A 27,312-nucleotide genomic window follows, 5' to 3' on the forward strand; every position below is an offset into this window, starting at 1 on the left:
AATATAACTTGGCCCACAAGTAGACTATAATAAGATGCATAAATTTGTGTATCGGTTTTTGATTTCAATGAACGGTGTTGCCATGGTTACTAAAAAAAGAAATTTCTGTGAAAACTTTCAAAACGCTACTTCCTCTACAGTTTTGATCTGATTTCAATATTACTTGGCACACAAGTAGAGTATAATAAGATATATAATTCTGTGTATTGGTTTTTGATTTAAATGAACGGTGTTGCCATGTTTACTAAAAATAGAAATTTCTGTGAAATACATTCAAAACGCTACTCCTCCTACAGTTTTGGTCCGAGTTCAGCATAACTTGGCACACAAGTAGACTACACTTAGATACATAATTCTCTGTATAAGTTTTTGATTTTGATGAACGGTGTTGCCATGGTTACTAAAAATAGAAATTTCTTGAAATACTTTCAAAACGCTACTCCTCATACACTTTTTGTCTGATTTCAGTATAACTTGGCATACAAGTAGACTACACTGAGATACATAATTGTCGGTATAGTTTTTTGATTTTGTTGAATGATGTTGCCATGGATACTTAAATCAAAATTTCTGTAAAATTATTATAAAAGGCTACTCCACCTACAGTTTTAGTCTGATTGCAAGAAATCTTGCCACAAAAAAGACTAAACCAAGGATCATTTTTCTATTCATTGCTGTTGCAAAGTTTTAAGCCCAAGTGCTACTTTTATCTTCCTTTATAAGTACAACCAGTAGAGCTACAGTCTCATCAGAGACTTCTGGTTTAGTTATAGATAATTTTGAATCAATCTAGAAACCTTAGCATATATGAACTTGTGACCTTTTAAACCTTTTACCTTTAGCTTTAAGATCAATAGTTACCTTTCTTTAGTTAGAAAGGTATATCAAAGAACTGAAGTTGTAATCTGGAAGCCATTTCTTTTAATACAGTTGTGGTTGTCAGATGGATTTGATCACCATTGGCCAGATAGCTCAGTTGGTAGAGCACCTGACTTGAGATTCAGGGAGTCCGGGTTCGAATCCCAGTGTGGTTCATCTCATTTTTCTCCTCTCTTGTTACATTTGGTGCCGTACCATGCTCTGGAAGTGACAAGTGAAAGACCTGCTAGGAAAGAGCCGGTTCGTGTCTTCATGGGCCGAACCCAGACCCCCCAAATCTCGACAGGTCCTCTACTAACTGAGCTATCTGGCCACTGTTGATTGAATTCGTCTGACCGCAACACAGTAAAACTCATAGCAAAGTCCTGGGAACCTGTGAATTTACTTCACTATATTAGCAATTTGTTATATCCATGTAACAAATTTGTTAAAATATATACAGTAAAGCGAGTTAGCAATTTACATGTTTTCCTTTTTAGCTCACCTCGACAAAGTCGAGATGAGCTTATGCTATGCCGTTGGCATCAGCGTTGGCGTCCCGGTTAAAGTTTAAGGAGCAAGTCCATTCCCAAGTAACTATAAGCCCTACCTGGACCAAACTTGCATGGATGATGCATCTTGGGATGGACACTACCACACTTGCTTCGGATGCTGGTTCTGACCTAGATTTTTTAGATGAGTGACCAGGTTAAAGTTTTTGGAGCAAGTCCATTCCGATGTAACGATAAGCCCTACCTTAACCAAACTTGCTTCGATGATGCATCTAGGGATGGACACTACCACACTTGCTTCGGATGCTGGATCTGACCTAAATTTTCCAGATGAGTGACCAGGTTAAAGTTTTTGGAGCAGGTCCATTCCCAAGTAACTATAAGCCCTACCTTGACCAAACTTGCATGAATGATGCATCCAGGGATGTTCACTTACCAATCTGCTTCAGATGCTGGATGCGAACTAGATTTTCCACATGAGTGAATTTTAGCCATATTTTAACCAAATAATCATGGATGATGTATCCAGGGATGGACACTTCCCGACTTGCTTTGGATTCTGAATCTGACCTACATTTTCCAGATGAGTGACCAGGGTAATTATACACCACGCAATAAGTTGCGTGAGGTATAATGTTTTTGACCCGTCAGTCAGTCAGTCCGTCAGTCCTGTTCTTTTGTCAGTGCAACTCCATATAAAATCCTGCACAGAATTTCGTCAAACTTTGCAGATATTTAGGACACAATGTGTAGATGTGCATATTACCAGGAAATTCCAATTCCTTTATTTTTTCTGGGAATTTCGGCACTTTTCAACATAGATTATTGGCCATATCTTGAATATAGAGATGAACAGTTTGTCAGCACAACTCCTCTTAAACCGCTGCACAGAATTTCGTCAAACTTTGCAGATATTTAGGACACAATGTGTAGATGTGCATATTACCAGGAAATTCCAATTCCTTATTTTTTCTGGGAATTTCGGCACTTTTCAACATAGATTATTGGCCATATCTTGAATATAGAGATGAACAGTTTGTCAGCGCAACTCCTCTTAAACCGCTGCACAGAATTTTGTCTAACTGTGCAGATATTTAGGACACAATATGTAGATGTGCATATTACCAGGAAATTCCGATTCCGTTATTTTTCTGGGAATTTCGACACTTTTCAACTTAGATTTTTGGCCATATCTTTAATATAGAGATCAACAGTTTGTTAGTGCAACTCCTCTGAAACTGCTGCACAGAATTTGATTAAACTTTGCAGATATTTAGTACACAGTGTGTAGATGTGCATATTACCAGGAAATTCCGATTCCATTATTTTTGCCCTAAGAGTTTTGCCTATTATTGAAGAAACTTTCAAGCTAGGTAATAAGGAAATCCACTGGAATCGGCTTTTGTAATGAAGTTTTATGTGAAATATTTTAAGACCTTAAAAGACCCCTATTGATTTTGAGATCAAAATATTAATGATTTAACACACACACACACACAATCTTGGATAGTTCACACCCCACCCACCCACCCACCCCCAAATTGGTGTTTTGCCTTAAATAATTTCATAAGTATACAGTATATAAACAAATTCATATGACTACATCATAATTTTGTTTCCATCAATTATTTGAATGTGTATATTGTCATGTGTTGACATGGACTTACACTCATTAACAAATCGAAATCACTGAGGAATTTAAATAACAGTTTGTCAGCATAACGCCTGCACTGAATTTCCTGAAACTTTGTAGGTATTTAAGACATAATGTATAGATTTGTATATTACCAAGAAATTTTGATTCCATTATTTATCTAGAAACTTTAGCCCAATTAAATCTGTAACATACAAATATTTGAATGTCCTTATATGCAAGAAGTTTTGATGTGATGATTTTTTGCAAGTAATGCCCCTTTTTGAATTATACTGTGTATTTAAAATGCACTGTGCCATTCATTACGTGTTGCATTGTCGAGTTTTGGGGGAGCGTGGGGTATGTGAGCTTGCTCACTTTTTCTTTCATTTTATTTTGGAGTAGCTATATAGTATTCTGGCATATTATGATTAAACTTGCATAGATGGTGCATCTAAGGATGAAAACTTCCATACTTGCTTTGGATGTTGGAACTGACCAAAATTTTCTTGATTAGTAAACAGGTTAAAAGTTTTTTGAGCAGGTCTATTTCCAAATAACTATAAGTCCTACTTAAACCAAATTTGCATGGATATTGATCTTGGATGTACACTAACTAGAAAAGAAAATATGATGTGAAATTTGCCTTACTTATAGATAACATTCGTCGAGGTGAGCTTCGTAATCTTTGATTACCAATGTTTAATTTATTACCACTAAATATGTTCAGGGAAGTATTAAAGGCAGAGATTTTAAGCACCGCCTTCAAAAATACCTGCTCTGTGTACCCCTGTCAATCAAGTGCATTAAGGTACATCATTGGGTGCTAGAACTTGATTGACATTTACTTATTAGTTCCTGTGTATACCCTGTACACCTTGTTTGGCACTAGTGGTGACCTTCTTATTAACTTTTGATCCTTTGATATTTACCACACATAGTATAAACAATAGAGAAACTGTATTACTATGGAATTTTTAGCTTAATAATATATATATACATACACACCTTTAGTATTTGAAATATTAAATTATGGTATTTTTTATGATAGTATATATCAAAATTTGGTGTATCTTTTTTTTTCAAAGCCCAACAATTACTTTGAATAATAATATTTTTTTTTTAATGGGTGGGGATGTTTTGACACACATTCAATTACAAAGTAATAAAAATTATTGAGATTAATCTTTATTTACAACTTTTTATCTCTAATTTAAAATCATCTCAAAATCCCAGCACAGGTATAAATTGACTTCTTGGGTACTCTACTGTGTATTAAATCACTTCCTGTGTATATGGATTAGGAGACAAACCACCACAGGTAGACTGCTAGCCAAGGCATTCACACCTGTACAAAATAAGCCCCTCCCTCACCTGGAATTTACCACCCGGTAAAAAATCTCTGCCTTTAAATACAAAACTTACTTTATAGAACTAATGTTTTCTTATAATAAAATTTCAAGTATAAATACTTAAGAAATAATATCAGTTCAATATTTAAAAATTTGAGACCTTGAAATATTTTTTATAAATAATATAAATTTCTTTTTTTTTTAACCTCTGTGTTACTGAAGTACCAGCCAAACATAAAGAGAGAAACGGGGTTAAAACATAACCAGTTGTAATATTTTGAAAGCTTTAATTCTACTTTAGGTGCAATGAACATGTAGAAAAAATAATTGTCAGGCACATGTAAGGATTTATTTTGAAAAAAGAGGGCATTATAAGGAATAAAATTGACAACTTACCTGAAAACAAATCTTTGACTAACCCCCCCCCCCCCCCAAGAAAAGAATTCTCCCAACTCATAATTTCATTTGGTGGGATGTTAAGGTCCATAAACGAGGGGAGGGGGGCTTTCATTGAATTTTTTTCCTTAAAATTTAAATTCGAAATTTACATTTTCAATAGGTGGGGAAAGGGGCAACCCCCACCCAAGAATCTAAGTGCCTTAATGTTATGTTCATATGAGTGGAAGTCAGGTGCAAGTGAAATAACTTTCCAAAACTATTTGTATCAATTTGGAATATCCCAATCAATTTTTAGTCTAATGTGGGGAAAAAATCCCTATATTCACCGAAAAAGTCACGTGCAGGTGAATATAACTTAGTATTTTTTCTACATTGTTGGATCTCAGCCATGCAATCAGAGAGAAAGGAATTAATCAATCATATAATAAAATAAGTTGTCAAATCGAGGCATATGCTAAATTCAATGACAACTTTAAAATAAAGAATAAATCAACAGAAACAAAAATATTTAATGAGACGGTAATTTTAACGAATAAGTACTTTATTTATTCCAAATACTTGTATGCTAGACAGAAAAAATATATTGTCCTTAGATACGTATTCCATGTTATACCTTACAGATAAGATATGTTCAGGAACGGGGGGGGGGGGGGGGTTATTATTGAATTTTGATGAATACTGCGTTAAAATATAACACAATATTTTTCGTGCAAGTCCCTGAAATTCATTATATAAATATCGTCCAAATGCCGGATCGTACTTTTAAAATTAACTACATGTATTTTAAAACGCACCTTTAACTACCCGTGTTAGTAATAAGTGTAAGTAACAATACGGCTTCATAAGTAGCTTATAATGGAAATCCATAATGAAAATACGAATGAACAATGTGAACACATCGGTATTTTAGGATGAGGACATCGCCAGGCTTTAGGTAGGAAACGAAATTATTATATTATAGACCACGTTGCCCATTTTAAAAAATATTTCGCATACGATGCGCAAAAGCCATCATACATGTATATCGCAATTACTGGACTAAGAAAAATCACTGACAAATGAAGATAGCCCCCCCCTTTGTCCTTTACCCGTCGGTCTGTTTGACGTACATAGTGCTTACACCATGCATACTGGGGGGGGGGGGGGTGTCAGGGGTTATGAAAACACACCCCACCCCCGGATTTTCAGAGCTGTTGGTTTACATTGTAAAGCAGGCACGTAGCAGGGGGGGGGGGGGGGGGCAGGGGGGCCTCCCCCACTTTTTTCTAATTTGAAATGTGAATTGAAAGGCCGGTTGCCCCCCCCCCCCCACTTTTTGTTGTGGAATAGTAAAATAAGGGTTTTGTAGTAGAGTATGAATAAAATTTGGTATAAAATTTGATTTTCGAGTTCTGAAATATTTTTTTTCTCTGGCTGCCCACCTTTCAAAAACGATGCTACGTCCCTGTGTAAAGTAACTGAAAAAATTACCTAGAAAAAGATTAACCCTGAGCTGAGACTAGGGTTTATACTATAGGGTGTATCAATATAGTAAGATCTGAGATTTATTTATTTCTGCTTGAAATAATAAAATGCTGCATTTGCTTTCAGTTTTAGAGACTGGACGAGAAAAAACAAACGTTTGCTGTTCTTTGTGGTTGTGATATCAATGGTGGTGTACCTCTATTGCTACCACAATCTTACAGACCGCATTGATGAAAATTTACTCCCCCCGCATCCCATTAAAAAAGAAGACAACGCTGATGTCAAATATTCACAGGCTGGACAGGACGAGATGGTGTATAATATGCTTCCTAAAGAAAACGGATTTTACATAGAAATGGGAGCGTTCGATGGGAAACATTTGTCAAATACTCTATGGCTGGAGCGCCAACACGGTTGGCTGGGTCTGCTTATAGAGGCGAACCCCGACCTCTGTCGTCAAATTGACAGTCACATGCGACATGCATGGAGACTGTGTGGTTGTATCTCACGTAACCAGAAACATGTAGACTTTGTAAAAGACGATGTATTTGGAGCAATGAAGGATCTAGAGAAGCACGAAAGTCTGCTAAACAATCCAGAGGTTGTAAAAGTAAAGTGTTACCAGTTGAGAGCTGTGCTTGATAAGATAGGCATACACCACGTAGATTACTTCTCACTCGATGTAGAAGGAGCAGAGCTCTTGGTATTGGAGTCCATCAAAGGTGATTTAATTTCGGGGAAACTCAGAGTGGATGTTTGGACAATAGAATACTTAATTAAAAGCAGAAATTATGTTGATTCCGTCAAAACAGCGGAGAAGCTCAAACATTTAAAACAGTTTTTTGAGGAAGTGGGAGGATTTTTTCTACACTCTACAATCAAACATCCTGTTGTGGGAGAAATGGATGCTGTGTTCGTAAACATTAAAACATGGTGTAAACTTCACAGTAAACTTCCAAATGGACAAAGCTGTAAAAGAAATCATTGATGTACACTGGATATAAACCATTGGGTTAGGTTTGAGGAGAGGGGCAGGGATAAATGACATACCCCATTTATCCTTCATAAAAAACATCTTTGACACAAAAAGCAAACCCAGAGCTAAATGCACATTTGCTTCTATAATTTATTTTGTTCATATTACATAATTAAAATTCAGTTTGGTGGATCACTCTGCCCAGTGTTTGATTCCAAAAATGTCTTGGTATACTGAAGGAGTTTGTTGTCATCAGTTTCCAACATCATTCTTCGAAAGGCTTCCAGTTCTAATCTGCAAAGAATGACAATTCTTTACATAGTCTGATCTATGTATGAGTAGCTTAAATAGCATTAATTCATAAAAATTGTACAATCTGCAATTCAAATATTTTGCCACTACTTTAAGGACATAGGAAACTTCAGGCAATAAATTGCCAAGGAACAAATCTATTGCAGCACTGTATAACTGGTTACTTTAACAAAAGAAAAAAAGGGATCCTTTGTCATTGATTACTCTAATTTTTCTAAATTCTAAACATTTTCTATACTTTGTTGTTGAAGATGCCAAACTATAAGATCTAGGGAGTTTTAGGCTCTTAAGGACCCTCTCTACACTGCACTCTATTTTCAAGGTACTTTTGTGTGATTAGACTGACCCACCATTTGACATCTAAGTAGAATAAATTGTAATCTGAACTGTTTCACTTAATTTAAAATAAATCCAAGAATTCTAAACATTATATTAGACCAAGATAGAGTATTTGAAAACTTTATTTGCATGTATTTTATCCATTTGAGTAAGCGAAGGCAATTTTTCTTTTCTATTACTTCATTGTCTTTGAAGATTTTTCCTGAATAAAAAAGGCACGCTCCCTATATTAAAAACGAGTTGGTTAATTTCAAAATATCCTCCTTTAAGTTATATAATTATCTCAAAGTCCAAAAAACATTTTTCATCAGTGTATAGAGGGTCCTTAAAACAAACAATTTCATGGTTTTCAACTTGAGGGCAGTAGTGTCTATGATTTTTTTTTTCTCAGGAAATACATTTCTTATAGTTATTTCATTTCAACAGCTGATTTTTTCCTTGGACACAACAGCCATCATGCAACTTATCATACAACAGGCCCAAGGGCCTTGAATCGCTCTTCTGATAAATTGTACAACCAGTATCACTTCTATTTGAAGCCTCTAAGTATCCTGTATATTTAAATAAAGCCTTGAAATTCCAAAAATAGGTCATCACGACCTACATTTTAGATAAAACACTCTGAGAACCCAGGATGATTCTAAGCCAATTAGTACCTGAGAGTAGGTAATGGTATCCTACTTATCACTTGTCATTCTCCGAGGACCCAAGATGCATCAACTAAGATTGATAATTCTAAGCCAAATAGTACCTGAAATATTTATATAAAGCCATAAAATTTCATAAGTAGGTCACGTTGACCTAGCGCTACTTTTCAGTTGACATACTCCGAGGACCCAAGATGCAACAACTGAGTCAGACAAAGTTTGATGATTCTAAGCCAATTAGTAACCGAAATATTTAATTATAACCATGCATAAAATTTCAAAAATAGGTCACAGTGACCACTTTTCAGTTGACATACTTTGAGGACCCAAGATGCATCAACTGACAAAATTTGATGATTCTAAGCCAATTAGTACCTGAAAAATATTTGATCAGGTCACAGTGACCTACTTTTCAGTTGACGTACTCCAAGCACCTAAGATGCATCAAACAACAAAGTTTGATGACTCTAAACAAATGAGTACCCGAAATTATTTAAATATAGCCATAAAATTTGAAAAGTAGGTCAGAGTGACCTACATGTAAGTCAACATACTCCGAGAACCAAAGATGCATCAACTGACAAAGTTTGATGATTCTAAGCCATATTAGTACCTGATATATTCAAATAAAGCCATAAAATTTCAAAAGTAGGTCACAGTGACCTACATTTCAATCAACTTACTCCGAGGACCCAAGATGCATCAACTGACAAAGTTTAATGATTCTAAGCCAATTAGTGCCTGAAATATTTGAATAAAGCCATAAAATTTCAAAAGTAGGTCATGGTGACCTACTTTTCAGTTAACTTACCCCGAGGACCCAAGATGCATCAACTGACAAAGTTTGATGATTCTAAGCCAATTAGTAACTGAATTATTTAATTATAGCCATATAATTGAAAAGTAGGTCACGGTGACCTACTTTTCAGTAGACATACTCTGAGGACCCAGATGCATCAACTGACAAAGTTTGATGATTCTAAGCCAAACAGTACCCAAATATATTTAAATATAGCCATAAAATTTCAAAAGTAGGTCACAGTAACCTACTTTTCAGTTGATGTACTTTGAGGACCCAAGATGCATCAACTGACAATATTTGATGATTCTAAGCCAAGCCATAAATTTTCAAAAGTAGGTCACGGTGACCTACTTTTCAGTCGACTTACTCCGAAGACCCAAGATGCATCAGCTTACAAAGTTTGATGATTCTAAGCCAATTAGTACCCGAAATATTTAATTATAGTCATATAAATTGAAAAGTAGGTCACAGTGACCTACTTTTTAGTCGACCTACTCTGAGGACCCAAAATACATCAACTGACAAATTTTGATGAATCTAAGCCAAATAGTACCATAAACATTTAAATATAGCCATAACATTTCAAAAGTAGACCACGGTGACCTACTTTTCAATTGATGTTTTTCAAGGACCCAATATGCATCAACTCACAAAGTTTTATGATCATAGGCCTTAAAATGTCCAAATTATGCCTCTAAAATGCTTTGAAATCGAATGCCTGCTAAGTTCAAAAAGTAGGTCACTGTGATCTACTTTTAAATAAATATGCTTAATGACCCAAGATGCATCATCTTACAAGATTTAATGATTCTAAACCTCTCAGTATTCGAATTAATAACCTTAATTGTTTTGAAAAAGATTAGCCATAAAATTAAAAAGTAGGTCAAGGTGACCTACTTTTTAGTTGACGTACTCCGAGGACCCAAGATGCATTAACTGACAAAGTTTGATGATCATAGGCCTTAAATTGTTCAAAATATGCCTCTAAATCATTTTTAAAAAGAATGGCTGCAAAAAAATTTAAAAGTAGGTCACTGTGACCTACTTTTGAGTCAACATGATATGAGGTCCTTAGATGCATCAACTGACAAGATTTGATGATCCTAGTCCTTATGGTAAGCAAAATATCAACATTTTAATAAAATGTAATTTTTGGTCAACTTTGAAGTGACCTTGAGACCACGCCCATTGCCCCAGGGTGATGCCTTGAACAATTTTTAAATCTTCGGCATATCCTTATCCTTTTGTGTAAGTTTGCATGGTGATAATCTGCCCAGTGGTTCTTAAGAAGATTTTTTAGCAACCAGTACTTTTGTTTCTATTTTCCTAATTATCTCCCCTTGTTTAAGGGTTACAACCCTAGTTTTAGTATAAACGGGAGCCCTTGGGTCCAAAGATACCCTGCGACAAATTTGACAATAATTGGCCAAGGGGTTCTTGAGTTATGGCTCACATTCTAGAAAGTTTACACACACCGCACAAATGGCCATAGCATTAGCTCTTTGGTCCTTTGGCTCAGAAGAGCTAAAAATAGGAGAACTGCTACTTATTAATGAAATGCATCTTTTCTCTAAAATATTACAACCCACCTTCATTTGGTAGTTTTATGTTTTAGGTATATGTGAATGGACAATGTAAGTAGATTACAAATAAGTTCTGACATTTCATTATAATTAAAAATCCATATAATCCTAGTGTTATGTTTTTCTTCTCTCATAGTTGAACATTTATTAGTATACAACTACTGGTATATGTACTGTGAACCAACTTTTATTCCTGTGCAAAAACCAATGTAAAAAATAATGAAAGTTCCACTACAAATATATCTATTAATTCAAAATACTGAAAACTTAATTTTTATTGACTCCAAAACCATGTCAATACTGCTGTAATTACTTATAGATGATCATTAAAATGTCAAGTTATACAGTTCCTTTCTTTAAACCAGAGGTAACTTGTGGCTTATTGAAAGTACATCTTAATTCACGTGCAAGTTAATAGCTGTATCAAAGGAGCGCACCTTCTTTTCTGGATCTTATCCTCCAGCTGTGACGACAGTTGAGCTGCTGTTTTTATAATACTTTGGGGTATTCCAGCAAGTCGAGCAACATTTAAGCCATAACTCCTTGCTGCCATTCCTCTTACCAGCTGGTAAAGGAAAGTAATTGTTTGTTTGTCTTCATCATCTGTAAATTGTCAACAGGAAAAAAAATATAGTTAAATTATTACTGTATACAGGGAAATTTTCACCCCTTTCACACTTGTTGCAAGTGGGCAAATTTCAGATGGAGCCAATTTAAAGAAGACAGCATAATCTTAACTGTGTCTTGGCAAATTTAAAATGGGGCTGAATCATTTGCAAATGTGAAAGGGCAAAAATAAACCTATTACAGTAGTATTTCTTCTAGACCTCGAATAAAAGATCTTTCTATTCTCATTTGGATAGACCATGAAGTTTGGTATTACTGGGCATTAGTCCTATGTTTAGTATAAAAGATATAGAGTGTGGAACCAATTGATCGCATGAATAAATGTGTCATTGCATGAAGTATACATATGGAAAAAAGACAGAGGGTAATAAAGAAAAATATGAATTTCAATCAAAACTGAAGAAAACTGTAAAAACAAGGAATAGCCATCTGGTTTTGGGGATCTATAGATGTCAAATGGAGCAATTAACAACTCTGGAAGCTTATTAATCAATTTTAGTTCATGTATAACAAACCTTTTCATTAGGAAACTATCACAGAATTCATATTTCTTTGTGACAGACATGAATATTCTGGATGTAAGCGAATCAAAATTTGATAGTCATCCATGTAACTATTTATTTTGTACTTTTACTAGTACACATATGTATGTCCAAAAGTCTATTCACAACTGTTTATCTATTGTGAAATAATTAAGTTTTTGATACATTTGATAAGAAACCCAGCCTGGAGTTAGATATCTGGCATACCTGATCCATTGTCTTCATGTACAATAAATCCCATGTGAAAATTGCCAACATTCCGAGGGTACAACTTTTCAAACTCTGCCAGAATTGGATAATGTGTCACAAATAACGTTTGGCACTGAACCTGTATTTGATTAAAAAAAACCTTGTTTTTAAAAAATCTAAAAAAAATTCTCTGTGAATGAAATTGTAATATAAAGCAATATAGTGAACTTTGGTGAACAAAGTGGTTTTCTGCTATACAATAACCTTTGAGATAAAGTAGTCCAAGGTGGCATAGGCAATTGCAACACCATCATGTGTACTGGTTCCCCTCCCAAGTTCGTCCAGAATAACCAGCGAGTGTGAGGTAGCTTGTGATAGGATATCTGAGGTTTCCTGGAGCTCCACCATAAAAGTGCTTCTACCACTGAAGATCTCATCAGCTGCTCCCATCCTGGATTTGGTAGTTAACAAGATCAAATTAGATAATGCAGTTCAATTTGATATTGTTATGAATGCAGGATAAGGATTTCTTGCAAGTTAACACATACAAAAGTGGTTATTTGCATTGGTTTTTTAAACAGACCTTGTAAATATGGCATCCAGGATGCCTATTCTAGCTGAATCAGCTGGAACGTAAGAACCTATCTGAGCCAGGATACATATGATGGCTACCTGTTTGATGAAGGAGCTCTTACCACCCATGTTTGGCCCAGTAATGATCATCACTCTTTCTGATGAACCCTACAACAAAAACCCTCAGTGAGCAAGTCTGTCTTTGTAATTTTCTTGCTTCTACATCATCTACCATTATTTTGTTTATTATTTCTGGGACAATCCAAATTACCTTTAAATTTGTATCATTGGCTACATATTGTCCACACTCTCCAATCAAGTGCTGAATTACAGGGTGTCTGCCTTGTTTTATTTCTATACATATATCATCTGCAAGTATGTCTGGCCTGTAAATGAAGCACAAAGTGCCAAATGACCTATAGTTTTTTTTAAGTGTTTATAGATTGAATCAGTGATCATCTTGAGACTTGCATGTACATTCCTCCTTTTTTAAAAACATTTACACAAAACCAATGCCAGCTACAAATGTATACTTGTAAGTAACCATACCTGCAGAAGGCCTGATGCTTGGCAACAAATGCCAAAGAAAACAAGCAGTCAAATGTAGCCAGATGATCTACAGCTGTTTTATATCTTCTAAATCCCTCATTAAATTGTCTACAAATTGCAAACACATTATAATGCCATTTGTTTTTAACTTATTTTCACATTGATCACTTTATATACCTTCTGACTAAATGCTGCATAGCTTGATGTAATATGTTACATCCTTTCTAAAATATGCTTTATAATTTTTCACAGCTGCTTCCATCATATTGACACTTAACTTAAAACAGATGCCTGATTTGTACAGAATATTCTTACTGTAGAAAGGACAACCAAGCTGCCTGTGAATCTAACACCAGCTGTTCCTGAAGCTGACTCAGCTCCCTCACTTTGGATTCAATAAATGGAGAGTGAAATCTGGTCACTGTTTTTGTGCTGTATAAATAAGTTAAATATCAATTACCTTATAAACTAGTAGTTTATTTCAGAAAATTACACATATAACATCTAGTTATTTGTACCTGTATTTATAAAATCCCATTCTTTAAAGAGAAAATTATATATACCGGTATAGATATACAGCTTACTCCACTTATATTGAACTCGCTTATTTTGAAATTCCGCTTATTTTGAATTAGAAATAAATCCCCAGATTTTGCCTCTCATATTCTTTGCATTAAAATAACGGTTATATTGAAATCGGTTATATTGAAATTTCGCTTATATTGAAGCCACTGATCAGTCCCCACAGGTGATAATGAGTTGTTTTAATAACGGTTATATTGAAGTACTCCCTGGCGGCTGTCGTTACGGTTGGTGACAGTAATTATGCCTGATTGAGCAGTTGATATACAAAGGTGTGAATAATTTAGTTTTCAACATTTGTGTTTTAATACTGCATGTTCTTACGAAATAAAATTCTTCACTGTTCGATTTTTTGCATCCGCGTATATAATACGGACATATTGAGGCTAAACAGCTAAACGTAATATACTAATCCCCACAGATCTAGCTAAAAAACATAACTTTGAAATTAAATACGTACTGTTAATTAATTCATATGCCTAAATTCGAAATAACTAAGGGATTAACCCGAGTACACTTACGATGAAATACAAGCAGCATTCAGCAGTACTTACATGTAACTGTTCAAGTCTGTGAATTTTCTCCAAAACGTAAATAAATGCGATCGGGGAATAATAATAAGGGGTGAATCGAAGTCTTTTCAATGAAACAGATTTAAAAAAAATATTTAAAACTTCAAGGACTCATATTCTTTGTAATCTGTTAACTGTTATAGATAAACGATGACAAAATTAATTTGTTCGGGTTTGTTCTTCTTTATTTAAGATCGGGATTGAACTTGTAAAAATGGCGGCTTCACGATTTCGCTTATATTGAATTACGGATATATTGAAATAATTTGCATGGTCCCCTGAATTTCAATATATCCGGAGTAGGCTGTATATATATATATATATATATATATATATATATATATATATATATATATATATATATATATATATATATATATATATATATATATATATATATATACTCAAACACACAGTTAAAATCTAAAATAAATAATATTGAGAATATATTACAAAGTATACATGTATGTTTATATGTATATACTTGTACATGTATATGTACTCCATTACAATGACAAACATGTATTCCACTATTATTTTTAAATACAGGATTTTAATCTCAGAATGAAAAAAACATGTCATAATTCATGTACATGTATAACAACTTAATTTCTATATTTTGCCACATACATGTACAAAGACAATAGTAAATTCTTACAATGGTGTCATATTACCTGCTGATTCTGACCCAGTCATTGGGAACCAGATTTATGTGGGCATTCTTGACTTCTATCAGGTACTAAAATATTACAGAAGAAATTTCAGTCTCCGAAATACATTATACTCTTAACTTGCTTAAATGATGAGATGTCCATTAGCATCTACATCTATATGTAGATTCATTGTACATTAGCTATAACAGAGAGAAAATATGACTAGCATTACCTCTATTCCCATTACTGTGACATAGTCTAGAGAAGGCTGACGAAGTAGAAGGCGGATTTCTCGTCGATGATCCAAAATTTCTGTCCTTACTGCCTCAATTTGTTTCTTCCTCTTTCCAATGTCCGGGAAATCTTGTTCATTTATAAAAATTTTGGTTTTGTCATTTGCCCTAAAAAAGAAAAAATATTTCTCTTTGACTTTTATGGGACCGTTTGATGATAGCATTTTTACCTAATTAGTTTAAATGAATTTCAAATTTCACACACTTAAGTTTCTGAACATTCCTCCTCCTCCACCCCCAAGTCAAAATTAAGTTAACGAAACTATCTAGACTGAATGAAGCATAATCAATTGCATGTTCATGTATGTTTCTAACAATACTTCCATAAAGTTTCATAAAACTAAGTTAAGATGTGAAGTTCTGACCATTTTATGCTACAGGTAGATGAAGTGATACTAAACAGTGATCCATAGCACTCTGTCAAACATCACAATGATAACTGGAAAATGCTTCAATCTGATCCAAATAATTAAACAAAAGTATCTAGCAATATCCTGAGCAAATTATTTTTTATCTTTATATGACCTCTTAAAATTTTACTTTGAATCAATAAATCGAAAGATGTGAAAATTCACAAGTAAACTAAAATAAAATGATAACAATTTCACTTACTTAACAGCAGTTTCATTAAGTGATTCCTTAAACTGTTTGATGTCAGAGAGAAGATCAGGAATATCATTAAAAATTTGTTGCAGTAAAGAACAGTTCAAGTTGTCAGTCAGCCATTTCTTCACTTCCTCTACTTCACTCAGCACTGTGGACAGGGACCTGGATACGGAGTAGAATTCTTGTACACTGCTCTGCAAAATTAAAACACACTAAGGTATGTGTATGTGGTAATTTGGTCAGGCATTTATTTTATTTTACAAATAAAGAGATGAAAATGTACCTTTTCATAAAATATTGAGCATAATCCTCTTTCCAGATCAGGTGATTTTCCGAGAATGCTTCGAAATTTACCAAGAACACTGGAGTTGATATTGTCTAAAATTCTATTCACTGCTTCTTGTCTTATTAAAATTTCTCTGAAAGTAAAAAAAACACAGAAACTTATTCTTTGAACTAATTTGATTTTATAGTGAAGTATCTGAATTTTATAAAAATATTTTTCTTTACAAATTTGAAGTAAGTGGGAGATTCCTACTTGATGTCCATAAGAGGATGAGTAAGCCAGGCCTTGAGCTTTCTGCCACCAAACTTTGTCACGGTCTGGTTCATTAACCAGTACAATGAGTCCCTCTCCTTGCCATCATTCTGGTTACAAAAAAGTTCCAGATTTCTTACAGTGTTCCCTGGCAAGTGAAGATGCTTCAACTTTTCTGAAAACTGTGTAAAATTGCTGAAAAGTTCAATGGTTCTCTTTATTTGATATGCAAGGAAACATGACATTTATCTGACAAAGAATATCAAATAAAAATATTGAATAAATTGTATGTACAATTGTCTCTAAAATAACATGCATGGAAATTCATTAAGAATGTTCATCTGCTTCATCAATGTCATTTTCTTACTCATGCAGTAAAAAAGATGGTTATTTTTTTAACAATTTTTGAAAATTCCTTTTACCTTGAGTCCTGTAGGGCTTTTTGAAGTCCAAAGTCTTTCAAGTATTTCAACACAGCAGCTAAACAGCTGATGACAGGAGGGGGAAGATTGATCACTGATTGTACAACAGAGGGGTCTACAAAATCACATAAAATATCTTGAAAAACCAAAACAAATCTTACACTGTATAAATTGAAAAAAAAAGTAGGACACACTGTCAATGTAACACATTTATCCTTGTGCCCCTTTCTTCTGTAATTCAGGTCAATGGATACCTTTCCCATGTGCCTTGTAGAATTCTGACACTGCTGTAAATGATGATCTGAATTCAAACACCTCGTCATCACACTGCTCTTGTCTCAGTCTGTCATCATCTGTTGACCTACATGTACAATAAAAAACCTTATATGCAGCAATTTTCTTATTGTGAAATAAACTTCAGTTTAAAAATGTGTTCCATGATAAATTACATGGATTTATAGAATTTTTTTTAAATGAAGGTAGTATTATGATTGATTCTTAAACACTTAATACTGACAAAAATAATTCTGAGAATACATGTATTACTCCATTGATAAATACATGTATTGAATATGGAGACAATTTTCTAGACGTAAGAATAATTCTGGGACACTCTCGCAACATATGCAGAATGAAAAACATGCTGTCAGTGTGATTATTTCATTTACATGTACATTATTTACTTTTTTTTTAAACTCTGAAATGCTAAAAAAAAAAATCAAATCATTAAACATACAAGTAACTACCCCCCACCCCCCCCCCCCCCACCCCTTCCACACACACACACACACACAAACACCAAGTAGTCTCCTACCTCAAAGCTGCAATATCTGATAACAGTTTCAGGGTTGCATCAGACAGTGTTTTACTGGTTAATAACTCCACTGGTTGAATGTGAAGAATTCTCGTCTCCAGCTGACTTCTAAGGTCTGAGTCTTCAAAGCTGTCATAAATAACATCCCCTGTTGAAGGCTGCACGGCCTGAAATAATGTGGTCAAAAACTTACTGTAGTGTGTCTGAAGATTTTTTTTACATGAACAGCAATGTTTCTCAACTGAATTTTACAAAATATAAAAATATATACATGAATAATGTATTTTTCATTATAATAATTGTGTATTAATTATTATGTACAGTGTGCTTTCTTACTGAAACCTGCTAAACAAACATAAAAAAGTATCAAGGTATATATGTAAATAATTATAGTAACAGAATACTGTATACAGGGGTGTTTTTGTCCCGTGTCATTTTAGCACTTTTACACTTGTTAACTATTTTGCCCCGCTTTAAATTCGCCCAGTTACAGTTCTGTTGAAGAAATTATACCATGTTCTTTGAAATCACCTTGTTTTAAATTCGCCCACCTGTGAGTAGGGGCAAAAACTTTCCTGTATACAGTAAAGCATCTAGAACTTAATCCCCCTCCCCAACGATGATTCTAACAGGTCTTTAGAATTATTTCTTTCATATGTAATTCCTTCTACTTTCACAATTAAAAGACAGTGATTTGACTTACAAGGATACCTATTGTTTGGTGCTTTGAGACTTTGTCATGAGGAACATCATACACACACATCAGATACTCGCTGCTGCTTCTCTCTGCATTTATCTCCCCTTGCAGTTCTTCTGAAGTATTCAATGGGTCAACATGTGCAATGTGTTAAGGAAAATGCATTTGTTCTAAATTTAACAGGACATTTCTTTATTTTCAATTGCATGTATATAGATCCCTTTGCAAAATTTATCAGTATGAGCTGTGAAAAACATGCATTATGATTTGACATGAAACTGAAATATGTCCAAGTCAGCATAGAGCAAGATATTCAAAATATTGCATCCAATTCAATCTTCATCACCAGCAACATCAGTATGTATCACTTACCATTTTTAAGGTCAAAGGTAAAGGTCAAGATAAACTCCAAAGGCAATAATTTAACTATCTACCCTGCTATCATATTAAGCCTCCGCAACAGAGATACATGTAAATTTCATTTCGTGGATTCATTACAATAGGCAGAGTTGTCCCTAAGAATTGAAATAGCAGGGGACATTAAAAAAGTTGAAGAGGGTCTGGGGTTCCTTCCCTAACGGGGGGTTGAGGGGGAATACTAGAATAACCAGGGTATTATGTCACTATAGGCAGGGAAATTGCCAGGCCCCCAGGTCTTAGGGACGACCCTGCAATAGGTCAAAGCCAAGGTCAAATGACAATACTTAAAACATCAGCACAGGTTATTCAATCATATTTTATTTACCCATTACAAGATAAAGTAATTACACTGGTAATAAATCTCAAGGGCAAATATGATGGATTATTTGAAAATCTCGTCCTTAACTACCAGTATGTGAAGTTTGTAGATTCCACTGAATATGTCACTGAAAAAAATCTAAGCAGCTTTAATCAATCCTCAAACCAGTTTTGCTTTGTAAATTAGCCAAAAACTAAGGATATCTTGACCAAACAGTGTGGATTTGGTGTACATGGCTGAGAGTTCTCTGGTGAATGGACCACTCTTGTTGTCTCCACAAGCTTTAAGTGCTGCTGTCTCTGTCTGCTTCACAACTCCTACCTACAGGATGTATTGTGAATTCATTCCTTTTTACACAGGTTTAATCTGTATTCATTATTTATTGACTCTATCTATAGAACTAAACAGTGTTAATGAGTACTAGTAATATTTACATTTGTGTTTTTTTTCCTACTGAATACCATTTATAGGTAATGTAATGAAAACATGGTGATCAAAGGCAGTGATGAATTCAAATAATGAGTGCAATATATTTGTTGGTTTTAAACATGTAAAATGTAAATATAGTTTTATTTTTAGTTTGTGAATTTTATAAGGTGTGTAAGTCACACAGACTTGTCACATATACAGGTAATTTTTTTATGAAGTGCTAGCACACTTCGTGAAATAGTCTGTAAGATTTACACACCAATAACACCCTCAAAACTAAGAAACATTCCTTAAGGATACACCAAAGGTTTCCAAATGCCAGAATTTAATTGGCATGTAATTCTTTCATTATCAAAGATAACATAATAAAAGTATATATCATTTGAAAGCTTGTTAAATTTACTATTTAATTATCCTAATTTAAACTTTAATTAATAACTTATTCAAAAATTATTTAAATATTAATGTAAATTTTAGTGCTTAAATATTTTATAAATCAACTTTTTTGTATTTAACCCCTCAAAGTGGTCATTTTACCTCAAGGTAGACTAAAGATTGAACTTAAAAACCGTATCTCAGATTTTTGATAAATCTTCTAATTCAAAAGTTACAGCCATTTGTCCTTCAATGTTACCAATTTATTAGCCTAATTTAACATTTCCCTCAATAATTCCAAAACTAAGCTAGATATCAAAAATCTGAGATACGGTTTTGTGAACACACATTTGAGAAGCAACCCATCCAATTTTCAAAGAAATTGGTCCATAAATAAGGGAGCTGAATCCTTTGAAATAATACCACAAACTGTCTGATCTTACTTTACAGTAGAGGGCAAAAACCCATTACACAACAAAATCTGCCAAAGCTAGGAATATATGACACCTTGGAGATTCAGCTTTGGATACCTGCCACTTAGCCATATTTCCTATGCATATTCACAAGAATGGGAGGTTCTTTTCTGTATTTAGATGCTTTTAATTAAGTAAAATAGGTTCAATTCTGAATCAGAAAGATTTCCCGGCAAAATGGCAAGAGCTAAGCTCCACCTCCTATTTTATGGTCATCAGTGATCTGTTAGATCTCTTTCTCTAAATCTAGAGTCCCTGTAGTTTAATTACTGATAACCTCTGTGTGGCTAGTGAAGAATTCCCCAAGTGGTCACAGTGATTTATTGCGTCTTTCATGAGCAGGCAGTCACAGATCAAATCAGAAGCTTCAATAACGGAACATTCACATGTGGTAGTGTTTATGTTTCATTATTGTTCAATAATTAGAAAACCATTTCATAATTACCAAGAATTTTACATGCATTATAAAGCAGTGATTAACTTCTTTTTCTTGGCCAAAAATCTCAAAATTGTTGAAAATCTTGAAAAAAGCCTTTGGTGTATCCTTAAATAATCACATACCTTATACCCAGCAGCTACAAGTCTTCTTATATGTACAAACAGTCGATGGACAGGGATGCTAGCTGTCATAAAGTTGTGGTCTTGGTGGCAGTAAATCTTCAGGACCTCTGCAGCGTTCTGTACAGTATTTAAATTTGAAAAGGAAAACAATCAAATTGTAAATTAAATAAAACATATAAAGTAGGAAACAATCAAAAGTTGTGAAATTTTATAAAGCAAAATTATTGTTGTGTGTCCCTATTAATTAAGAGATTTCATTTATGAAAATAAAATGTGTTCGATTGATAGTTTTCTCATAACAAGAGGCCCATGGGCCACATTGCTCACCTGAGTAACTTTGGTCATGCTGTTCTTTACCAGATTTCCCCCCTTTTAATATACCTATTGTGGCCCCGCCCTACCCCCGGGGAACAAAATTTGAACAATTTAGAATCTACACTACCTCAGGATGCTTCCAAATATGTCTCAGCTTTATTGGTCCAGTGGTTCTTGAAAAGAAGATTTTTAAAGAGTTTTCTTATATATATCAATGTAAAACTTGGATTCCCTATTGTGTCCCGCCCTACCCCCGGGGGTCAAGATTTGAACAATTTATAATCTACACTACCCCAGGATGCTTCCATATAAGTTTCAGCTTTTCTGGCCCTGTGGTTCTTGAGAAGAAGATTTTTAAAGATTTTTCTTATGTAACTCAATGTAAAACTTGGATTCCCTATTATGGCCCCGCCCTACCCCCGGGGGTCATGATTTAAACAATTTAGAATCTACACTACCCCAGGATGCTTCCTTATAAGTTTCAGCTTTTCTGGCCCAGTGGTTCTTGAGAAAAAGATTTTTTAAGATTTTCCTATATATTTCAATGTAAAACTTGGATTCCCTATTGTGGCCCCGCCCTACCCCCGGGGGTCAAGATTTGAACAATTTAGATTCTACACTCCCCCAGGATGCTTCCATATAAGTTTCAGCTTTTCTGGCCCTGTGGTTCTTGAGAAGAAGATTTTTTAAGATTTTCCTATATATTTCAATGTAAAACTTGGATTCCCTATTGTGGCCCCGCCCTACCCCAGGGGGTCATGATTTGAACAATTTAGAATCTACACTACCCCAGGATGCTTCCATATAAGTTTCAGTATTTCTGGCCCTGTGGTTCTTGAGAAGAAGATTTTTTAAGATTTTTCCTATATATTTCAATGTAAAACTTGGATTCCCTATTGTGGCCCCGCCCTACCCCCGGGGGTCATGATTTGAACAATTTAGAATCTACACTACCCCAGGATGCTTCCATTTAAGTTTCAGCTTTTCTGGCCCTGTGGTTCTTGAGAAGAAGATATTTAAAGATTTTTCTTATGTATTTCAATGTAAAACTTGGATTCCCTATTATGGCCCCGCCCTACCCCCGGGGGTCATGATTTGAACAATTTAGAATCTACACTACCCCAGGATGCTTCCATATAAAGTTCAGCTTTTCTGGCCCAGTGGTTCTTGAGAAAAAGATTTTTTAAGATTTTCCTATATATTTCAATGTAAAACTTGGATTCCCTACTGTGGCCCCGCCCTACCCCCGGGGGTCATGATTTGAACAATTTAGATTCTACACTACCCCAGGATGCTTCCATATAAGTTTCAGTATTTCTGGCCAAGTGGTTCTTGAGAAGAAGATTTTTTAAGATTTTCCTATATATTTCAATGTAAAACTTGGATTCCCTATTGTGGCCCCGCCCTACCCCAGGGGGTCATGATTTGAACAATTTAGATTCTACACTACCCCAGGATGCTTCCATATAAGTTTCAGTATTTCTGGCCCTGTGGTTCTTGAGAAGAAGATTTTTTAAGATTTTTCCTATATATTTCAATGTAAAACTTGGATTCCCTACTGTGGCCCCGCCCTACCCCCGGGGGTCATGATTTGAACAATTTAGATTCTACACTCCCCCAGGATGCTTCCATATAAGTTTCAGCTTTTCTGGCCCTGTGGTTCTTGAGAAGAAGATTTTTTAAGATTTTCCTATATATTTCAATGTAAAACTTGGATTCCCTATTGTGGCCCCGCCCTACCCCAGGGGGTCATGATTTGAACAATTTAGATTCTACACTCCCCCAGGATGCTTCCATATAAGTTTCAGTATTTCTGGCCCAGTGGTTCTTGAGAAAAAGATTTTTTAAGATTTTTCCTATATATTTCAATGTAAAACTTGGATTCCCTATTGTGGCCCCGCCCTACCCCCGGGGGTCATGATTTGAACAATTTAGAATCTACACTACCCCAGGATGCTTCCATATAAGTTTCAGCTTTTCTGGCCAAGTGGTTCTTGAGAAAAAGATTTTTTAAGATTTTTCCTATATATTTCAATGTAAAACTTGGATTCCCTATTGTGGCCCCGCCCTACCCCGGGGGGTCATGATTTGAACAATTTAGAATCTACACTCCCCCAGGATGCTTCCATATAAGTTTCAGCTTTTCTGGCCCTGTGGTTCTTGAGAAGAAGATTTTTTAAGATTTTTCCTATATATTTCAATGTAAAACTTGGATTCCCTACTGTGGCCCCGCCCTACCCCCGGGGGTCATGATTTGAACAATTTAGATTCTACACTCCCCCAGGATGCTTCCATATAAGTTTCAGCTTTTCTGGCCCTGTGGTTCTTGAGAAGAAGATTTTTTAAGATTTTCCTATATATTTCAATGTAAAACTTGGATTCCCTATTGTGGCCCCGCCCTACCCCAGGGGGTCATGATTTGAACAATTTAGATTCTACACTGCCCCAGGATGCTTCCATATAAGTTTCAGTATTTCTGGCCCTGTGGTTCTTGAGAAGAAGATTTTTTAAGATTTTCCTATATATTTCAATGTAAAACTTGGATTCCCTATTGTGGCCCCGCCCTACCCCAGGGGGTCATGATTTGAACAATTTAGATTCTACACTGCCCCAGGATGCTTCCATATAAGTTTCAGTATTTCTGGCCCAGTGGTTCTTGAGAAAAAGATTTTTTAAGATTTTTCCTATATATTTCAATGTAAAACTTGGATTCCCTATTGTGGCCCCGCCCTACCCCCGGGGGTCATGATTTGAACAATTTAGAATCTACACTACCCCAGGATGCTTCCATATAAGTTTCAGCTTTTCTGGCCCAGTGGTTCTTGAGAAGAAGATTTTTTAAGATTTTTCCTATATATTTCAATGTAAAACTTGGATTCCCTATTGTGGCCCCGCCCTACCCCCGGGGGTCATGATTTGAACAATTTAGAATCTACACTACCCCAGGATGCTTCCATATAAGTTTCAGCTTTTCTGGCCCAGTGGTTCTTGAGAAGAAGATTTTTAAAGATTTTTCTTATGTATTTCAATGTAAAACTTGGATTCCCTATTGTGGCCCCGCCCTACCCCCGGGGGTCATGAATTTAAGAATTTAGAATATACACTATCCTAGGATGCTTCCACATAAGTTTCAGCTTTTCTGGCCCAGTGGTTCTTGAGAAGAAGATTTTTTAATGACCCCACCCTATTTTTGTCTTTTCTTGATTATCTCCCCTTTTAAGGGGACTTGGCCCTTTATTTTAACAATTTACACTCCCCTTTACCCAAGGATACTTTGTACCAAGTTTGGTTAAAATTGGCCCAGTGGTTCTTGAGAAGAAGTTGAAAATGTGAAAAGTTTACAGACGGACGGACAGACGGACAGACGGACGGACGGACAGACGGACAGACGGATGGACGACGGACAACGGGTGATCAGAAAAGCTCACTTGAGCTTTCAGCTCAGGTGAGCTAAAAACAGAAATTGACTAATTCTTGAACAGACCTCTGCATCCTCTCCAAAGAACCTATACTTGTACCCACATTCCACAAACAGCAAAGTGTCAGGGTATTTTTCTTTCAGTTCAAGGAACTGTTGTTCTAGGGGTGTGTATTTAGTCTTGGTTCTTTTGTTAACTTGGGCTTTTCCCCTTGTAGCAGCAGCAAACTTCTGTAAACCTGTCAAGCTCTTTGAAGTAGAGAGTTGCTCATCATCACTATTATTACCACTAGAACTGATAACCCCTTTCTGAATATCAACTTGATCATCATCAATACTTATATCTAACAAAGATTGCCTTGGAACAAAAGTTTTTATATCTTTGACAGCAGGAAAATTGGAAACCTCATCTATTTGAAATTTGTTCAGTTTTGATTTTGTAGAAGCCGAAACTCCATGGTTTGATTCTCCTTTTCCATATTCAAAATAGGAAGTGCTAGGTATATCTTGTGATGTGACAGGCTTTGATAAGGTAGATTGATGGGGTGGATAGAAGCATTTTCTTTTACTTTCACAAGCTTCTGCTTTGCTTTTATTGACTCTTTTTCTTCCACCTTTTGTATCCTGTAAAAAAATAAAATGATTCTTAGTGACTACATTTTTATATTTTTGTTTAGCAAAAAATTTCAAAGTCAGTGTCTATAAATATATAACCAATAAATATGTTATTTATCATGTTGTTTTTAGGTTGAAGTCTTCAAAAGTTTGTAGACAAGGTAGAGTTCAGAGGCAATTCTTCTCTTTTGAGAGGATTTACTGTAAACCAGCTTTCACATCTTTTTTAATCGATTCTTAATTCAGCTTAGAATCCATCTGCAGCTTAGAATCCATCTGCAATTACTAATTTTCGCGAACAAGGCAACATTCTAGATAAATACATAGGAGAATAATTGATTAATGAAGAGAAATACTAGTATTTGAGGGTAAAAGAAGGTCTTGAGACTCACGGATATTTCTCGCTCATGAATAAAAGTTGGTTTACAGTATAAAATAACTTACAAATACAACTCTTTTGATAAAGGTTATGTCATTTCTTCAAACCATGAAACAGGAGAGTAATTAAGCAACAACATTATCATGTTTGCTGTAACATTGGGGGGGGGATAAACGGAAGTGGGTAAGTAGGTGTGTGAGGTGGAAAGAAATGAGGCATTGAGGGAGAGAAGGTATCCATTGTCCCTATCACACAAACATATTTATCAGCTGTTTATAAAACTACTATACTGGTATTTTCTCGTTTTAAAAACCATATATGATATTACCTGTATATCTTGTTTCTTTGGTGAGTCATCATCAATGACAACGACAGAGCTGTCAATGTCCTCTTGCACAATCCCGTTTTGTCTGGGATGTTGACGAGGCGCTGAGAAAAACTTGGAGATTGTTATCTGTTTCTTCTCCCCACTTTTGTTTGCGACAGTCTTTAACTTTGTTAGGCTTATCTTCTTCTTTGACATTTCTTATTATTCTTATTCTAAAACACTTCTCTCTTTAGTAACATTACTTTTTTTTTTATCTAAAAGCATGGTTCATCTATTCATCTGAACCTTCTTCGTGTTCTCTCAGCACACACTGTCGAAGGCTAATATTCAACTTGAGTCCGGTAATTCCGGATAAATATTCATGTCGTCATATCAAATATGAAATCGGGTCAAAGATAAATTTCTGTCTGTTTTTTGTCCAGGGAGCAAATGAGATGACTAATTTTAATAAAACATATTTACTTATAAAGCTATATAATGCAGTTGCGGATTTAGGTACGGATCCCTCTTTTTAGGACCAAAAATTAGTAGAACTACTCAAGCGCGGATCCAGGATTTTTTTTCCAAAAGGGGGGGGGGGGGTTCCATCCTTGTCAAAAAAAAAAATTCCATCCCAAAAATTCCTTGACAAGCAAAACAAAACCTAAATTCCCCTCCCAAACGTAATAAACCCAGAAAATTTCTTGACAAGCAAAAAAAAAAACAAACAAACAAACAAACAAAAAACAAAACCTAAAACTCTAATCTCAGCGAGATTCGTAGGGACTAAAAATTTTGGTTAGGTGTTCAAAATTTTTAGTCCCTACGAATCTCGCTGAGATTACTAAAACCCATTTCCCAAAAGTAAAAAACACCTATTTCGTGGTGGTGATGGAGGGGCCCACGTTTTTCTAGGGAAAGTCCAAAGTCATTTTTTCTTTCCTTCAGTATATACTTTTCATAACTCTGCAAATTCCAGGGGATTCGATCGCCTTCTAGATCCGCGCATGTAAGTAGGATTTTTTTTTGGGGGGGGGGGGGGGGCGAAACCTTCAAGGACTTCGCTCCCTGGGTACCATGAGCTATTCTCTTTAGAGAAGTGGATAGGCTTTCGCCTGGATGTAGGCGAAAGCCTGTCCACTTCTCTAAATAGAATACACCATGACA

At 35.1% G+C, this 27,312-nt stretch overlaps 2 protein-coding genes across 2 annotated transcripts; one reads left to right on the forward strand and one right to left on the reverse strand.

Annotated features, from left to right (window-relative positions):
• Positions 1-5,665: 5,665 nt before the first annotated feature.
• On the forward strand, positions 5,666-7,389 carry LOC133182590 (uncharacterized). Its single transcript, XM_061317439.1, has 2 exons — positions 5,666-5,688; positions 6,345-7,389. The coding sequence occupies exons 1-2, from the start codon at positions 5,666-5,668 to the stop codon at positions 7,204-7,206; spliced, it is 885 nt and encodes a 294-aa protein (XP_061173423.1). The 3' UTR covers positions 7,207-7,389.
• On the reverse strand, positions 7,332-26,436 carry LOC133182107 (DNA mismatch repair protein Msh3-like). The gene is made up of 21 exons (XM_061316836.1): positions 26,167-26,436; positions 24,911-25,468; positions 21,112-21,228; positions 19,483-19,594; positions 18,541-18,662; positions 17,838-18,004; positions 17,278-17,384; positions 17,024-17,138; positions 16,602-16,796; positions 16,347-16,482; positions 16,070-16,257; positions 15,397-15,565; positions 15,186-15,250; positions 13,673-13,789; positions 13,358-13,465; positions 13,080-13,194; positions 12,819-12,976; positions 12,500-12,686; positions 12,254-12,374; positions 11,315-11,480; positions 7,332-7,488 (listed from the first exon to the last, which is right to left on the reverse strand). The coding sequence occupies exons 1-21, from the start codon at positions 26,359-26,361 to the stop codon at positions 7,374-7,376; spliced, it is 3,333 nt and encodes a 1,110-aa protein (XP_061172820.1). The 5' UTR covers positions 26,362-26,436; the 3' UTR covers positions 7,332-7,373.
• Positions 26,437-27,312: the final 876 nt, after the last annotated feature.

The sequence above is a fragment of the Saccostrea echinata genome, unplaced genomic scaffold, assembly GCF_033153115.1.
Source record: "Saccostrea echinata isolate AGI-Se365-2 ecotype Australia unplaced genomic scaffold, CSIRO_AGI_Sech_v1 ptg000009l, whole genome shotgun sequence".
In the NCBI taxonomy this organism is placed as follows: Eukaryota; Metazoa; Mollusca; class Bivalvia; order Ostreida; family Ostreidae; genus Saccostrea; species Saccostrea echinata.

Coding starts and splice junctions, on each gene's coding strand:
- LOC133182107 (XM_061316836.1), bottom strand. CDS start 26,361: ATGTCAAAGAAGAAGATAAGCCTAACAAAGTTAAAGACTGTCGCAAAC. Junction 16,258..16,346: donor GCTCAATATTTTATGAAAAG/GTACATTTTCAT, acceptor TTAATTTTGCAG/AGCAGTGTACAAGAATTCTA. Junction 13,790..15,185: donor GACTGGGTCAGAATCAGCAG/GTAATATGACAC, acceptor TTATTTATACAG/CACAAAAACAGTGACCAGAT.
- LOC133182590 (XM_061317439.1), top strand. CDS start 5,666: ATGAGGACATCGCCAGGCTTTAG. Junction 5,689..6,344: donor AGGACATCGCCAGGCTTTAG/GTAGGAAACGAA, acceptor ATTTGCTTTCAG/TTTTAGAGACTGGACGAGAA.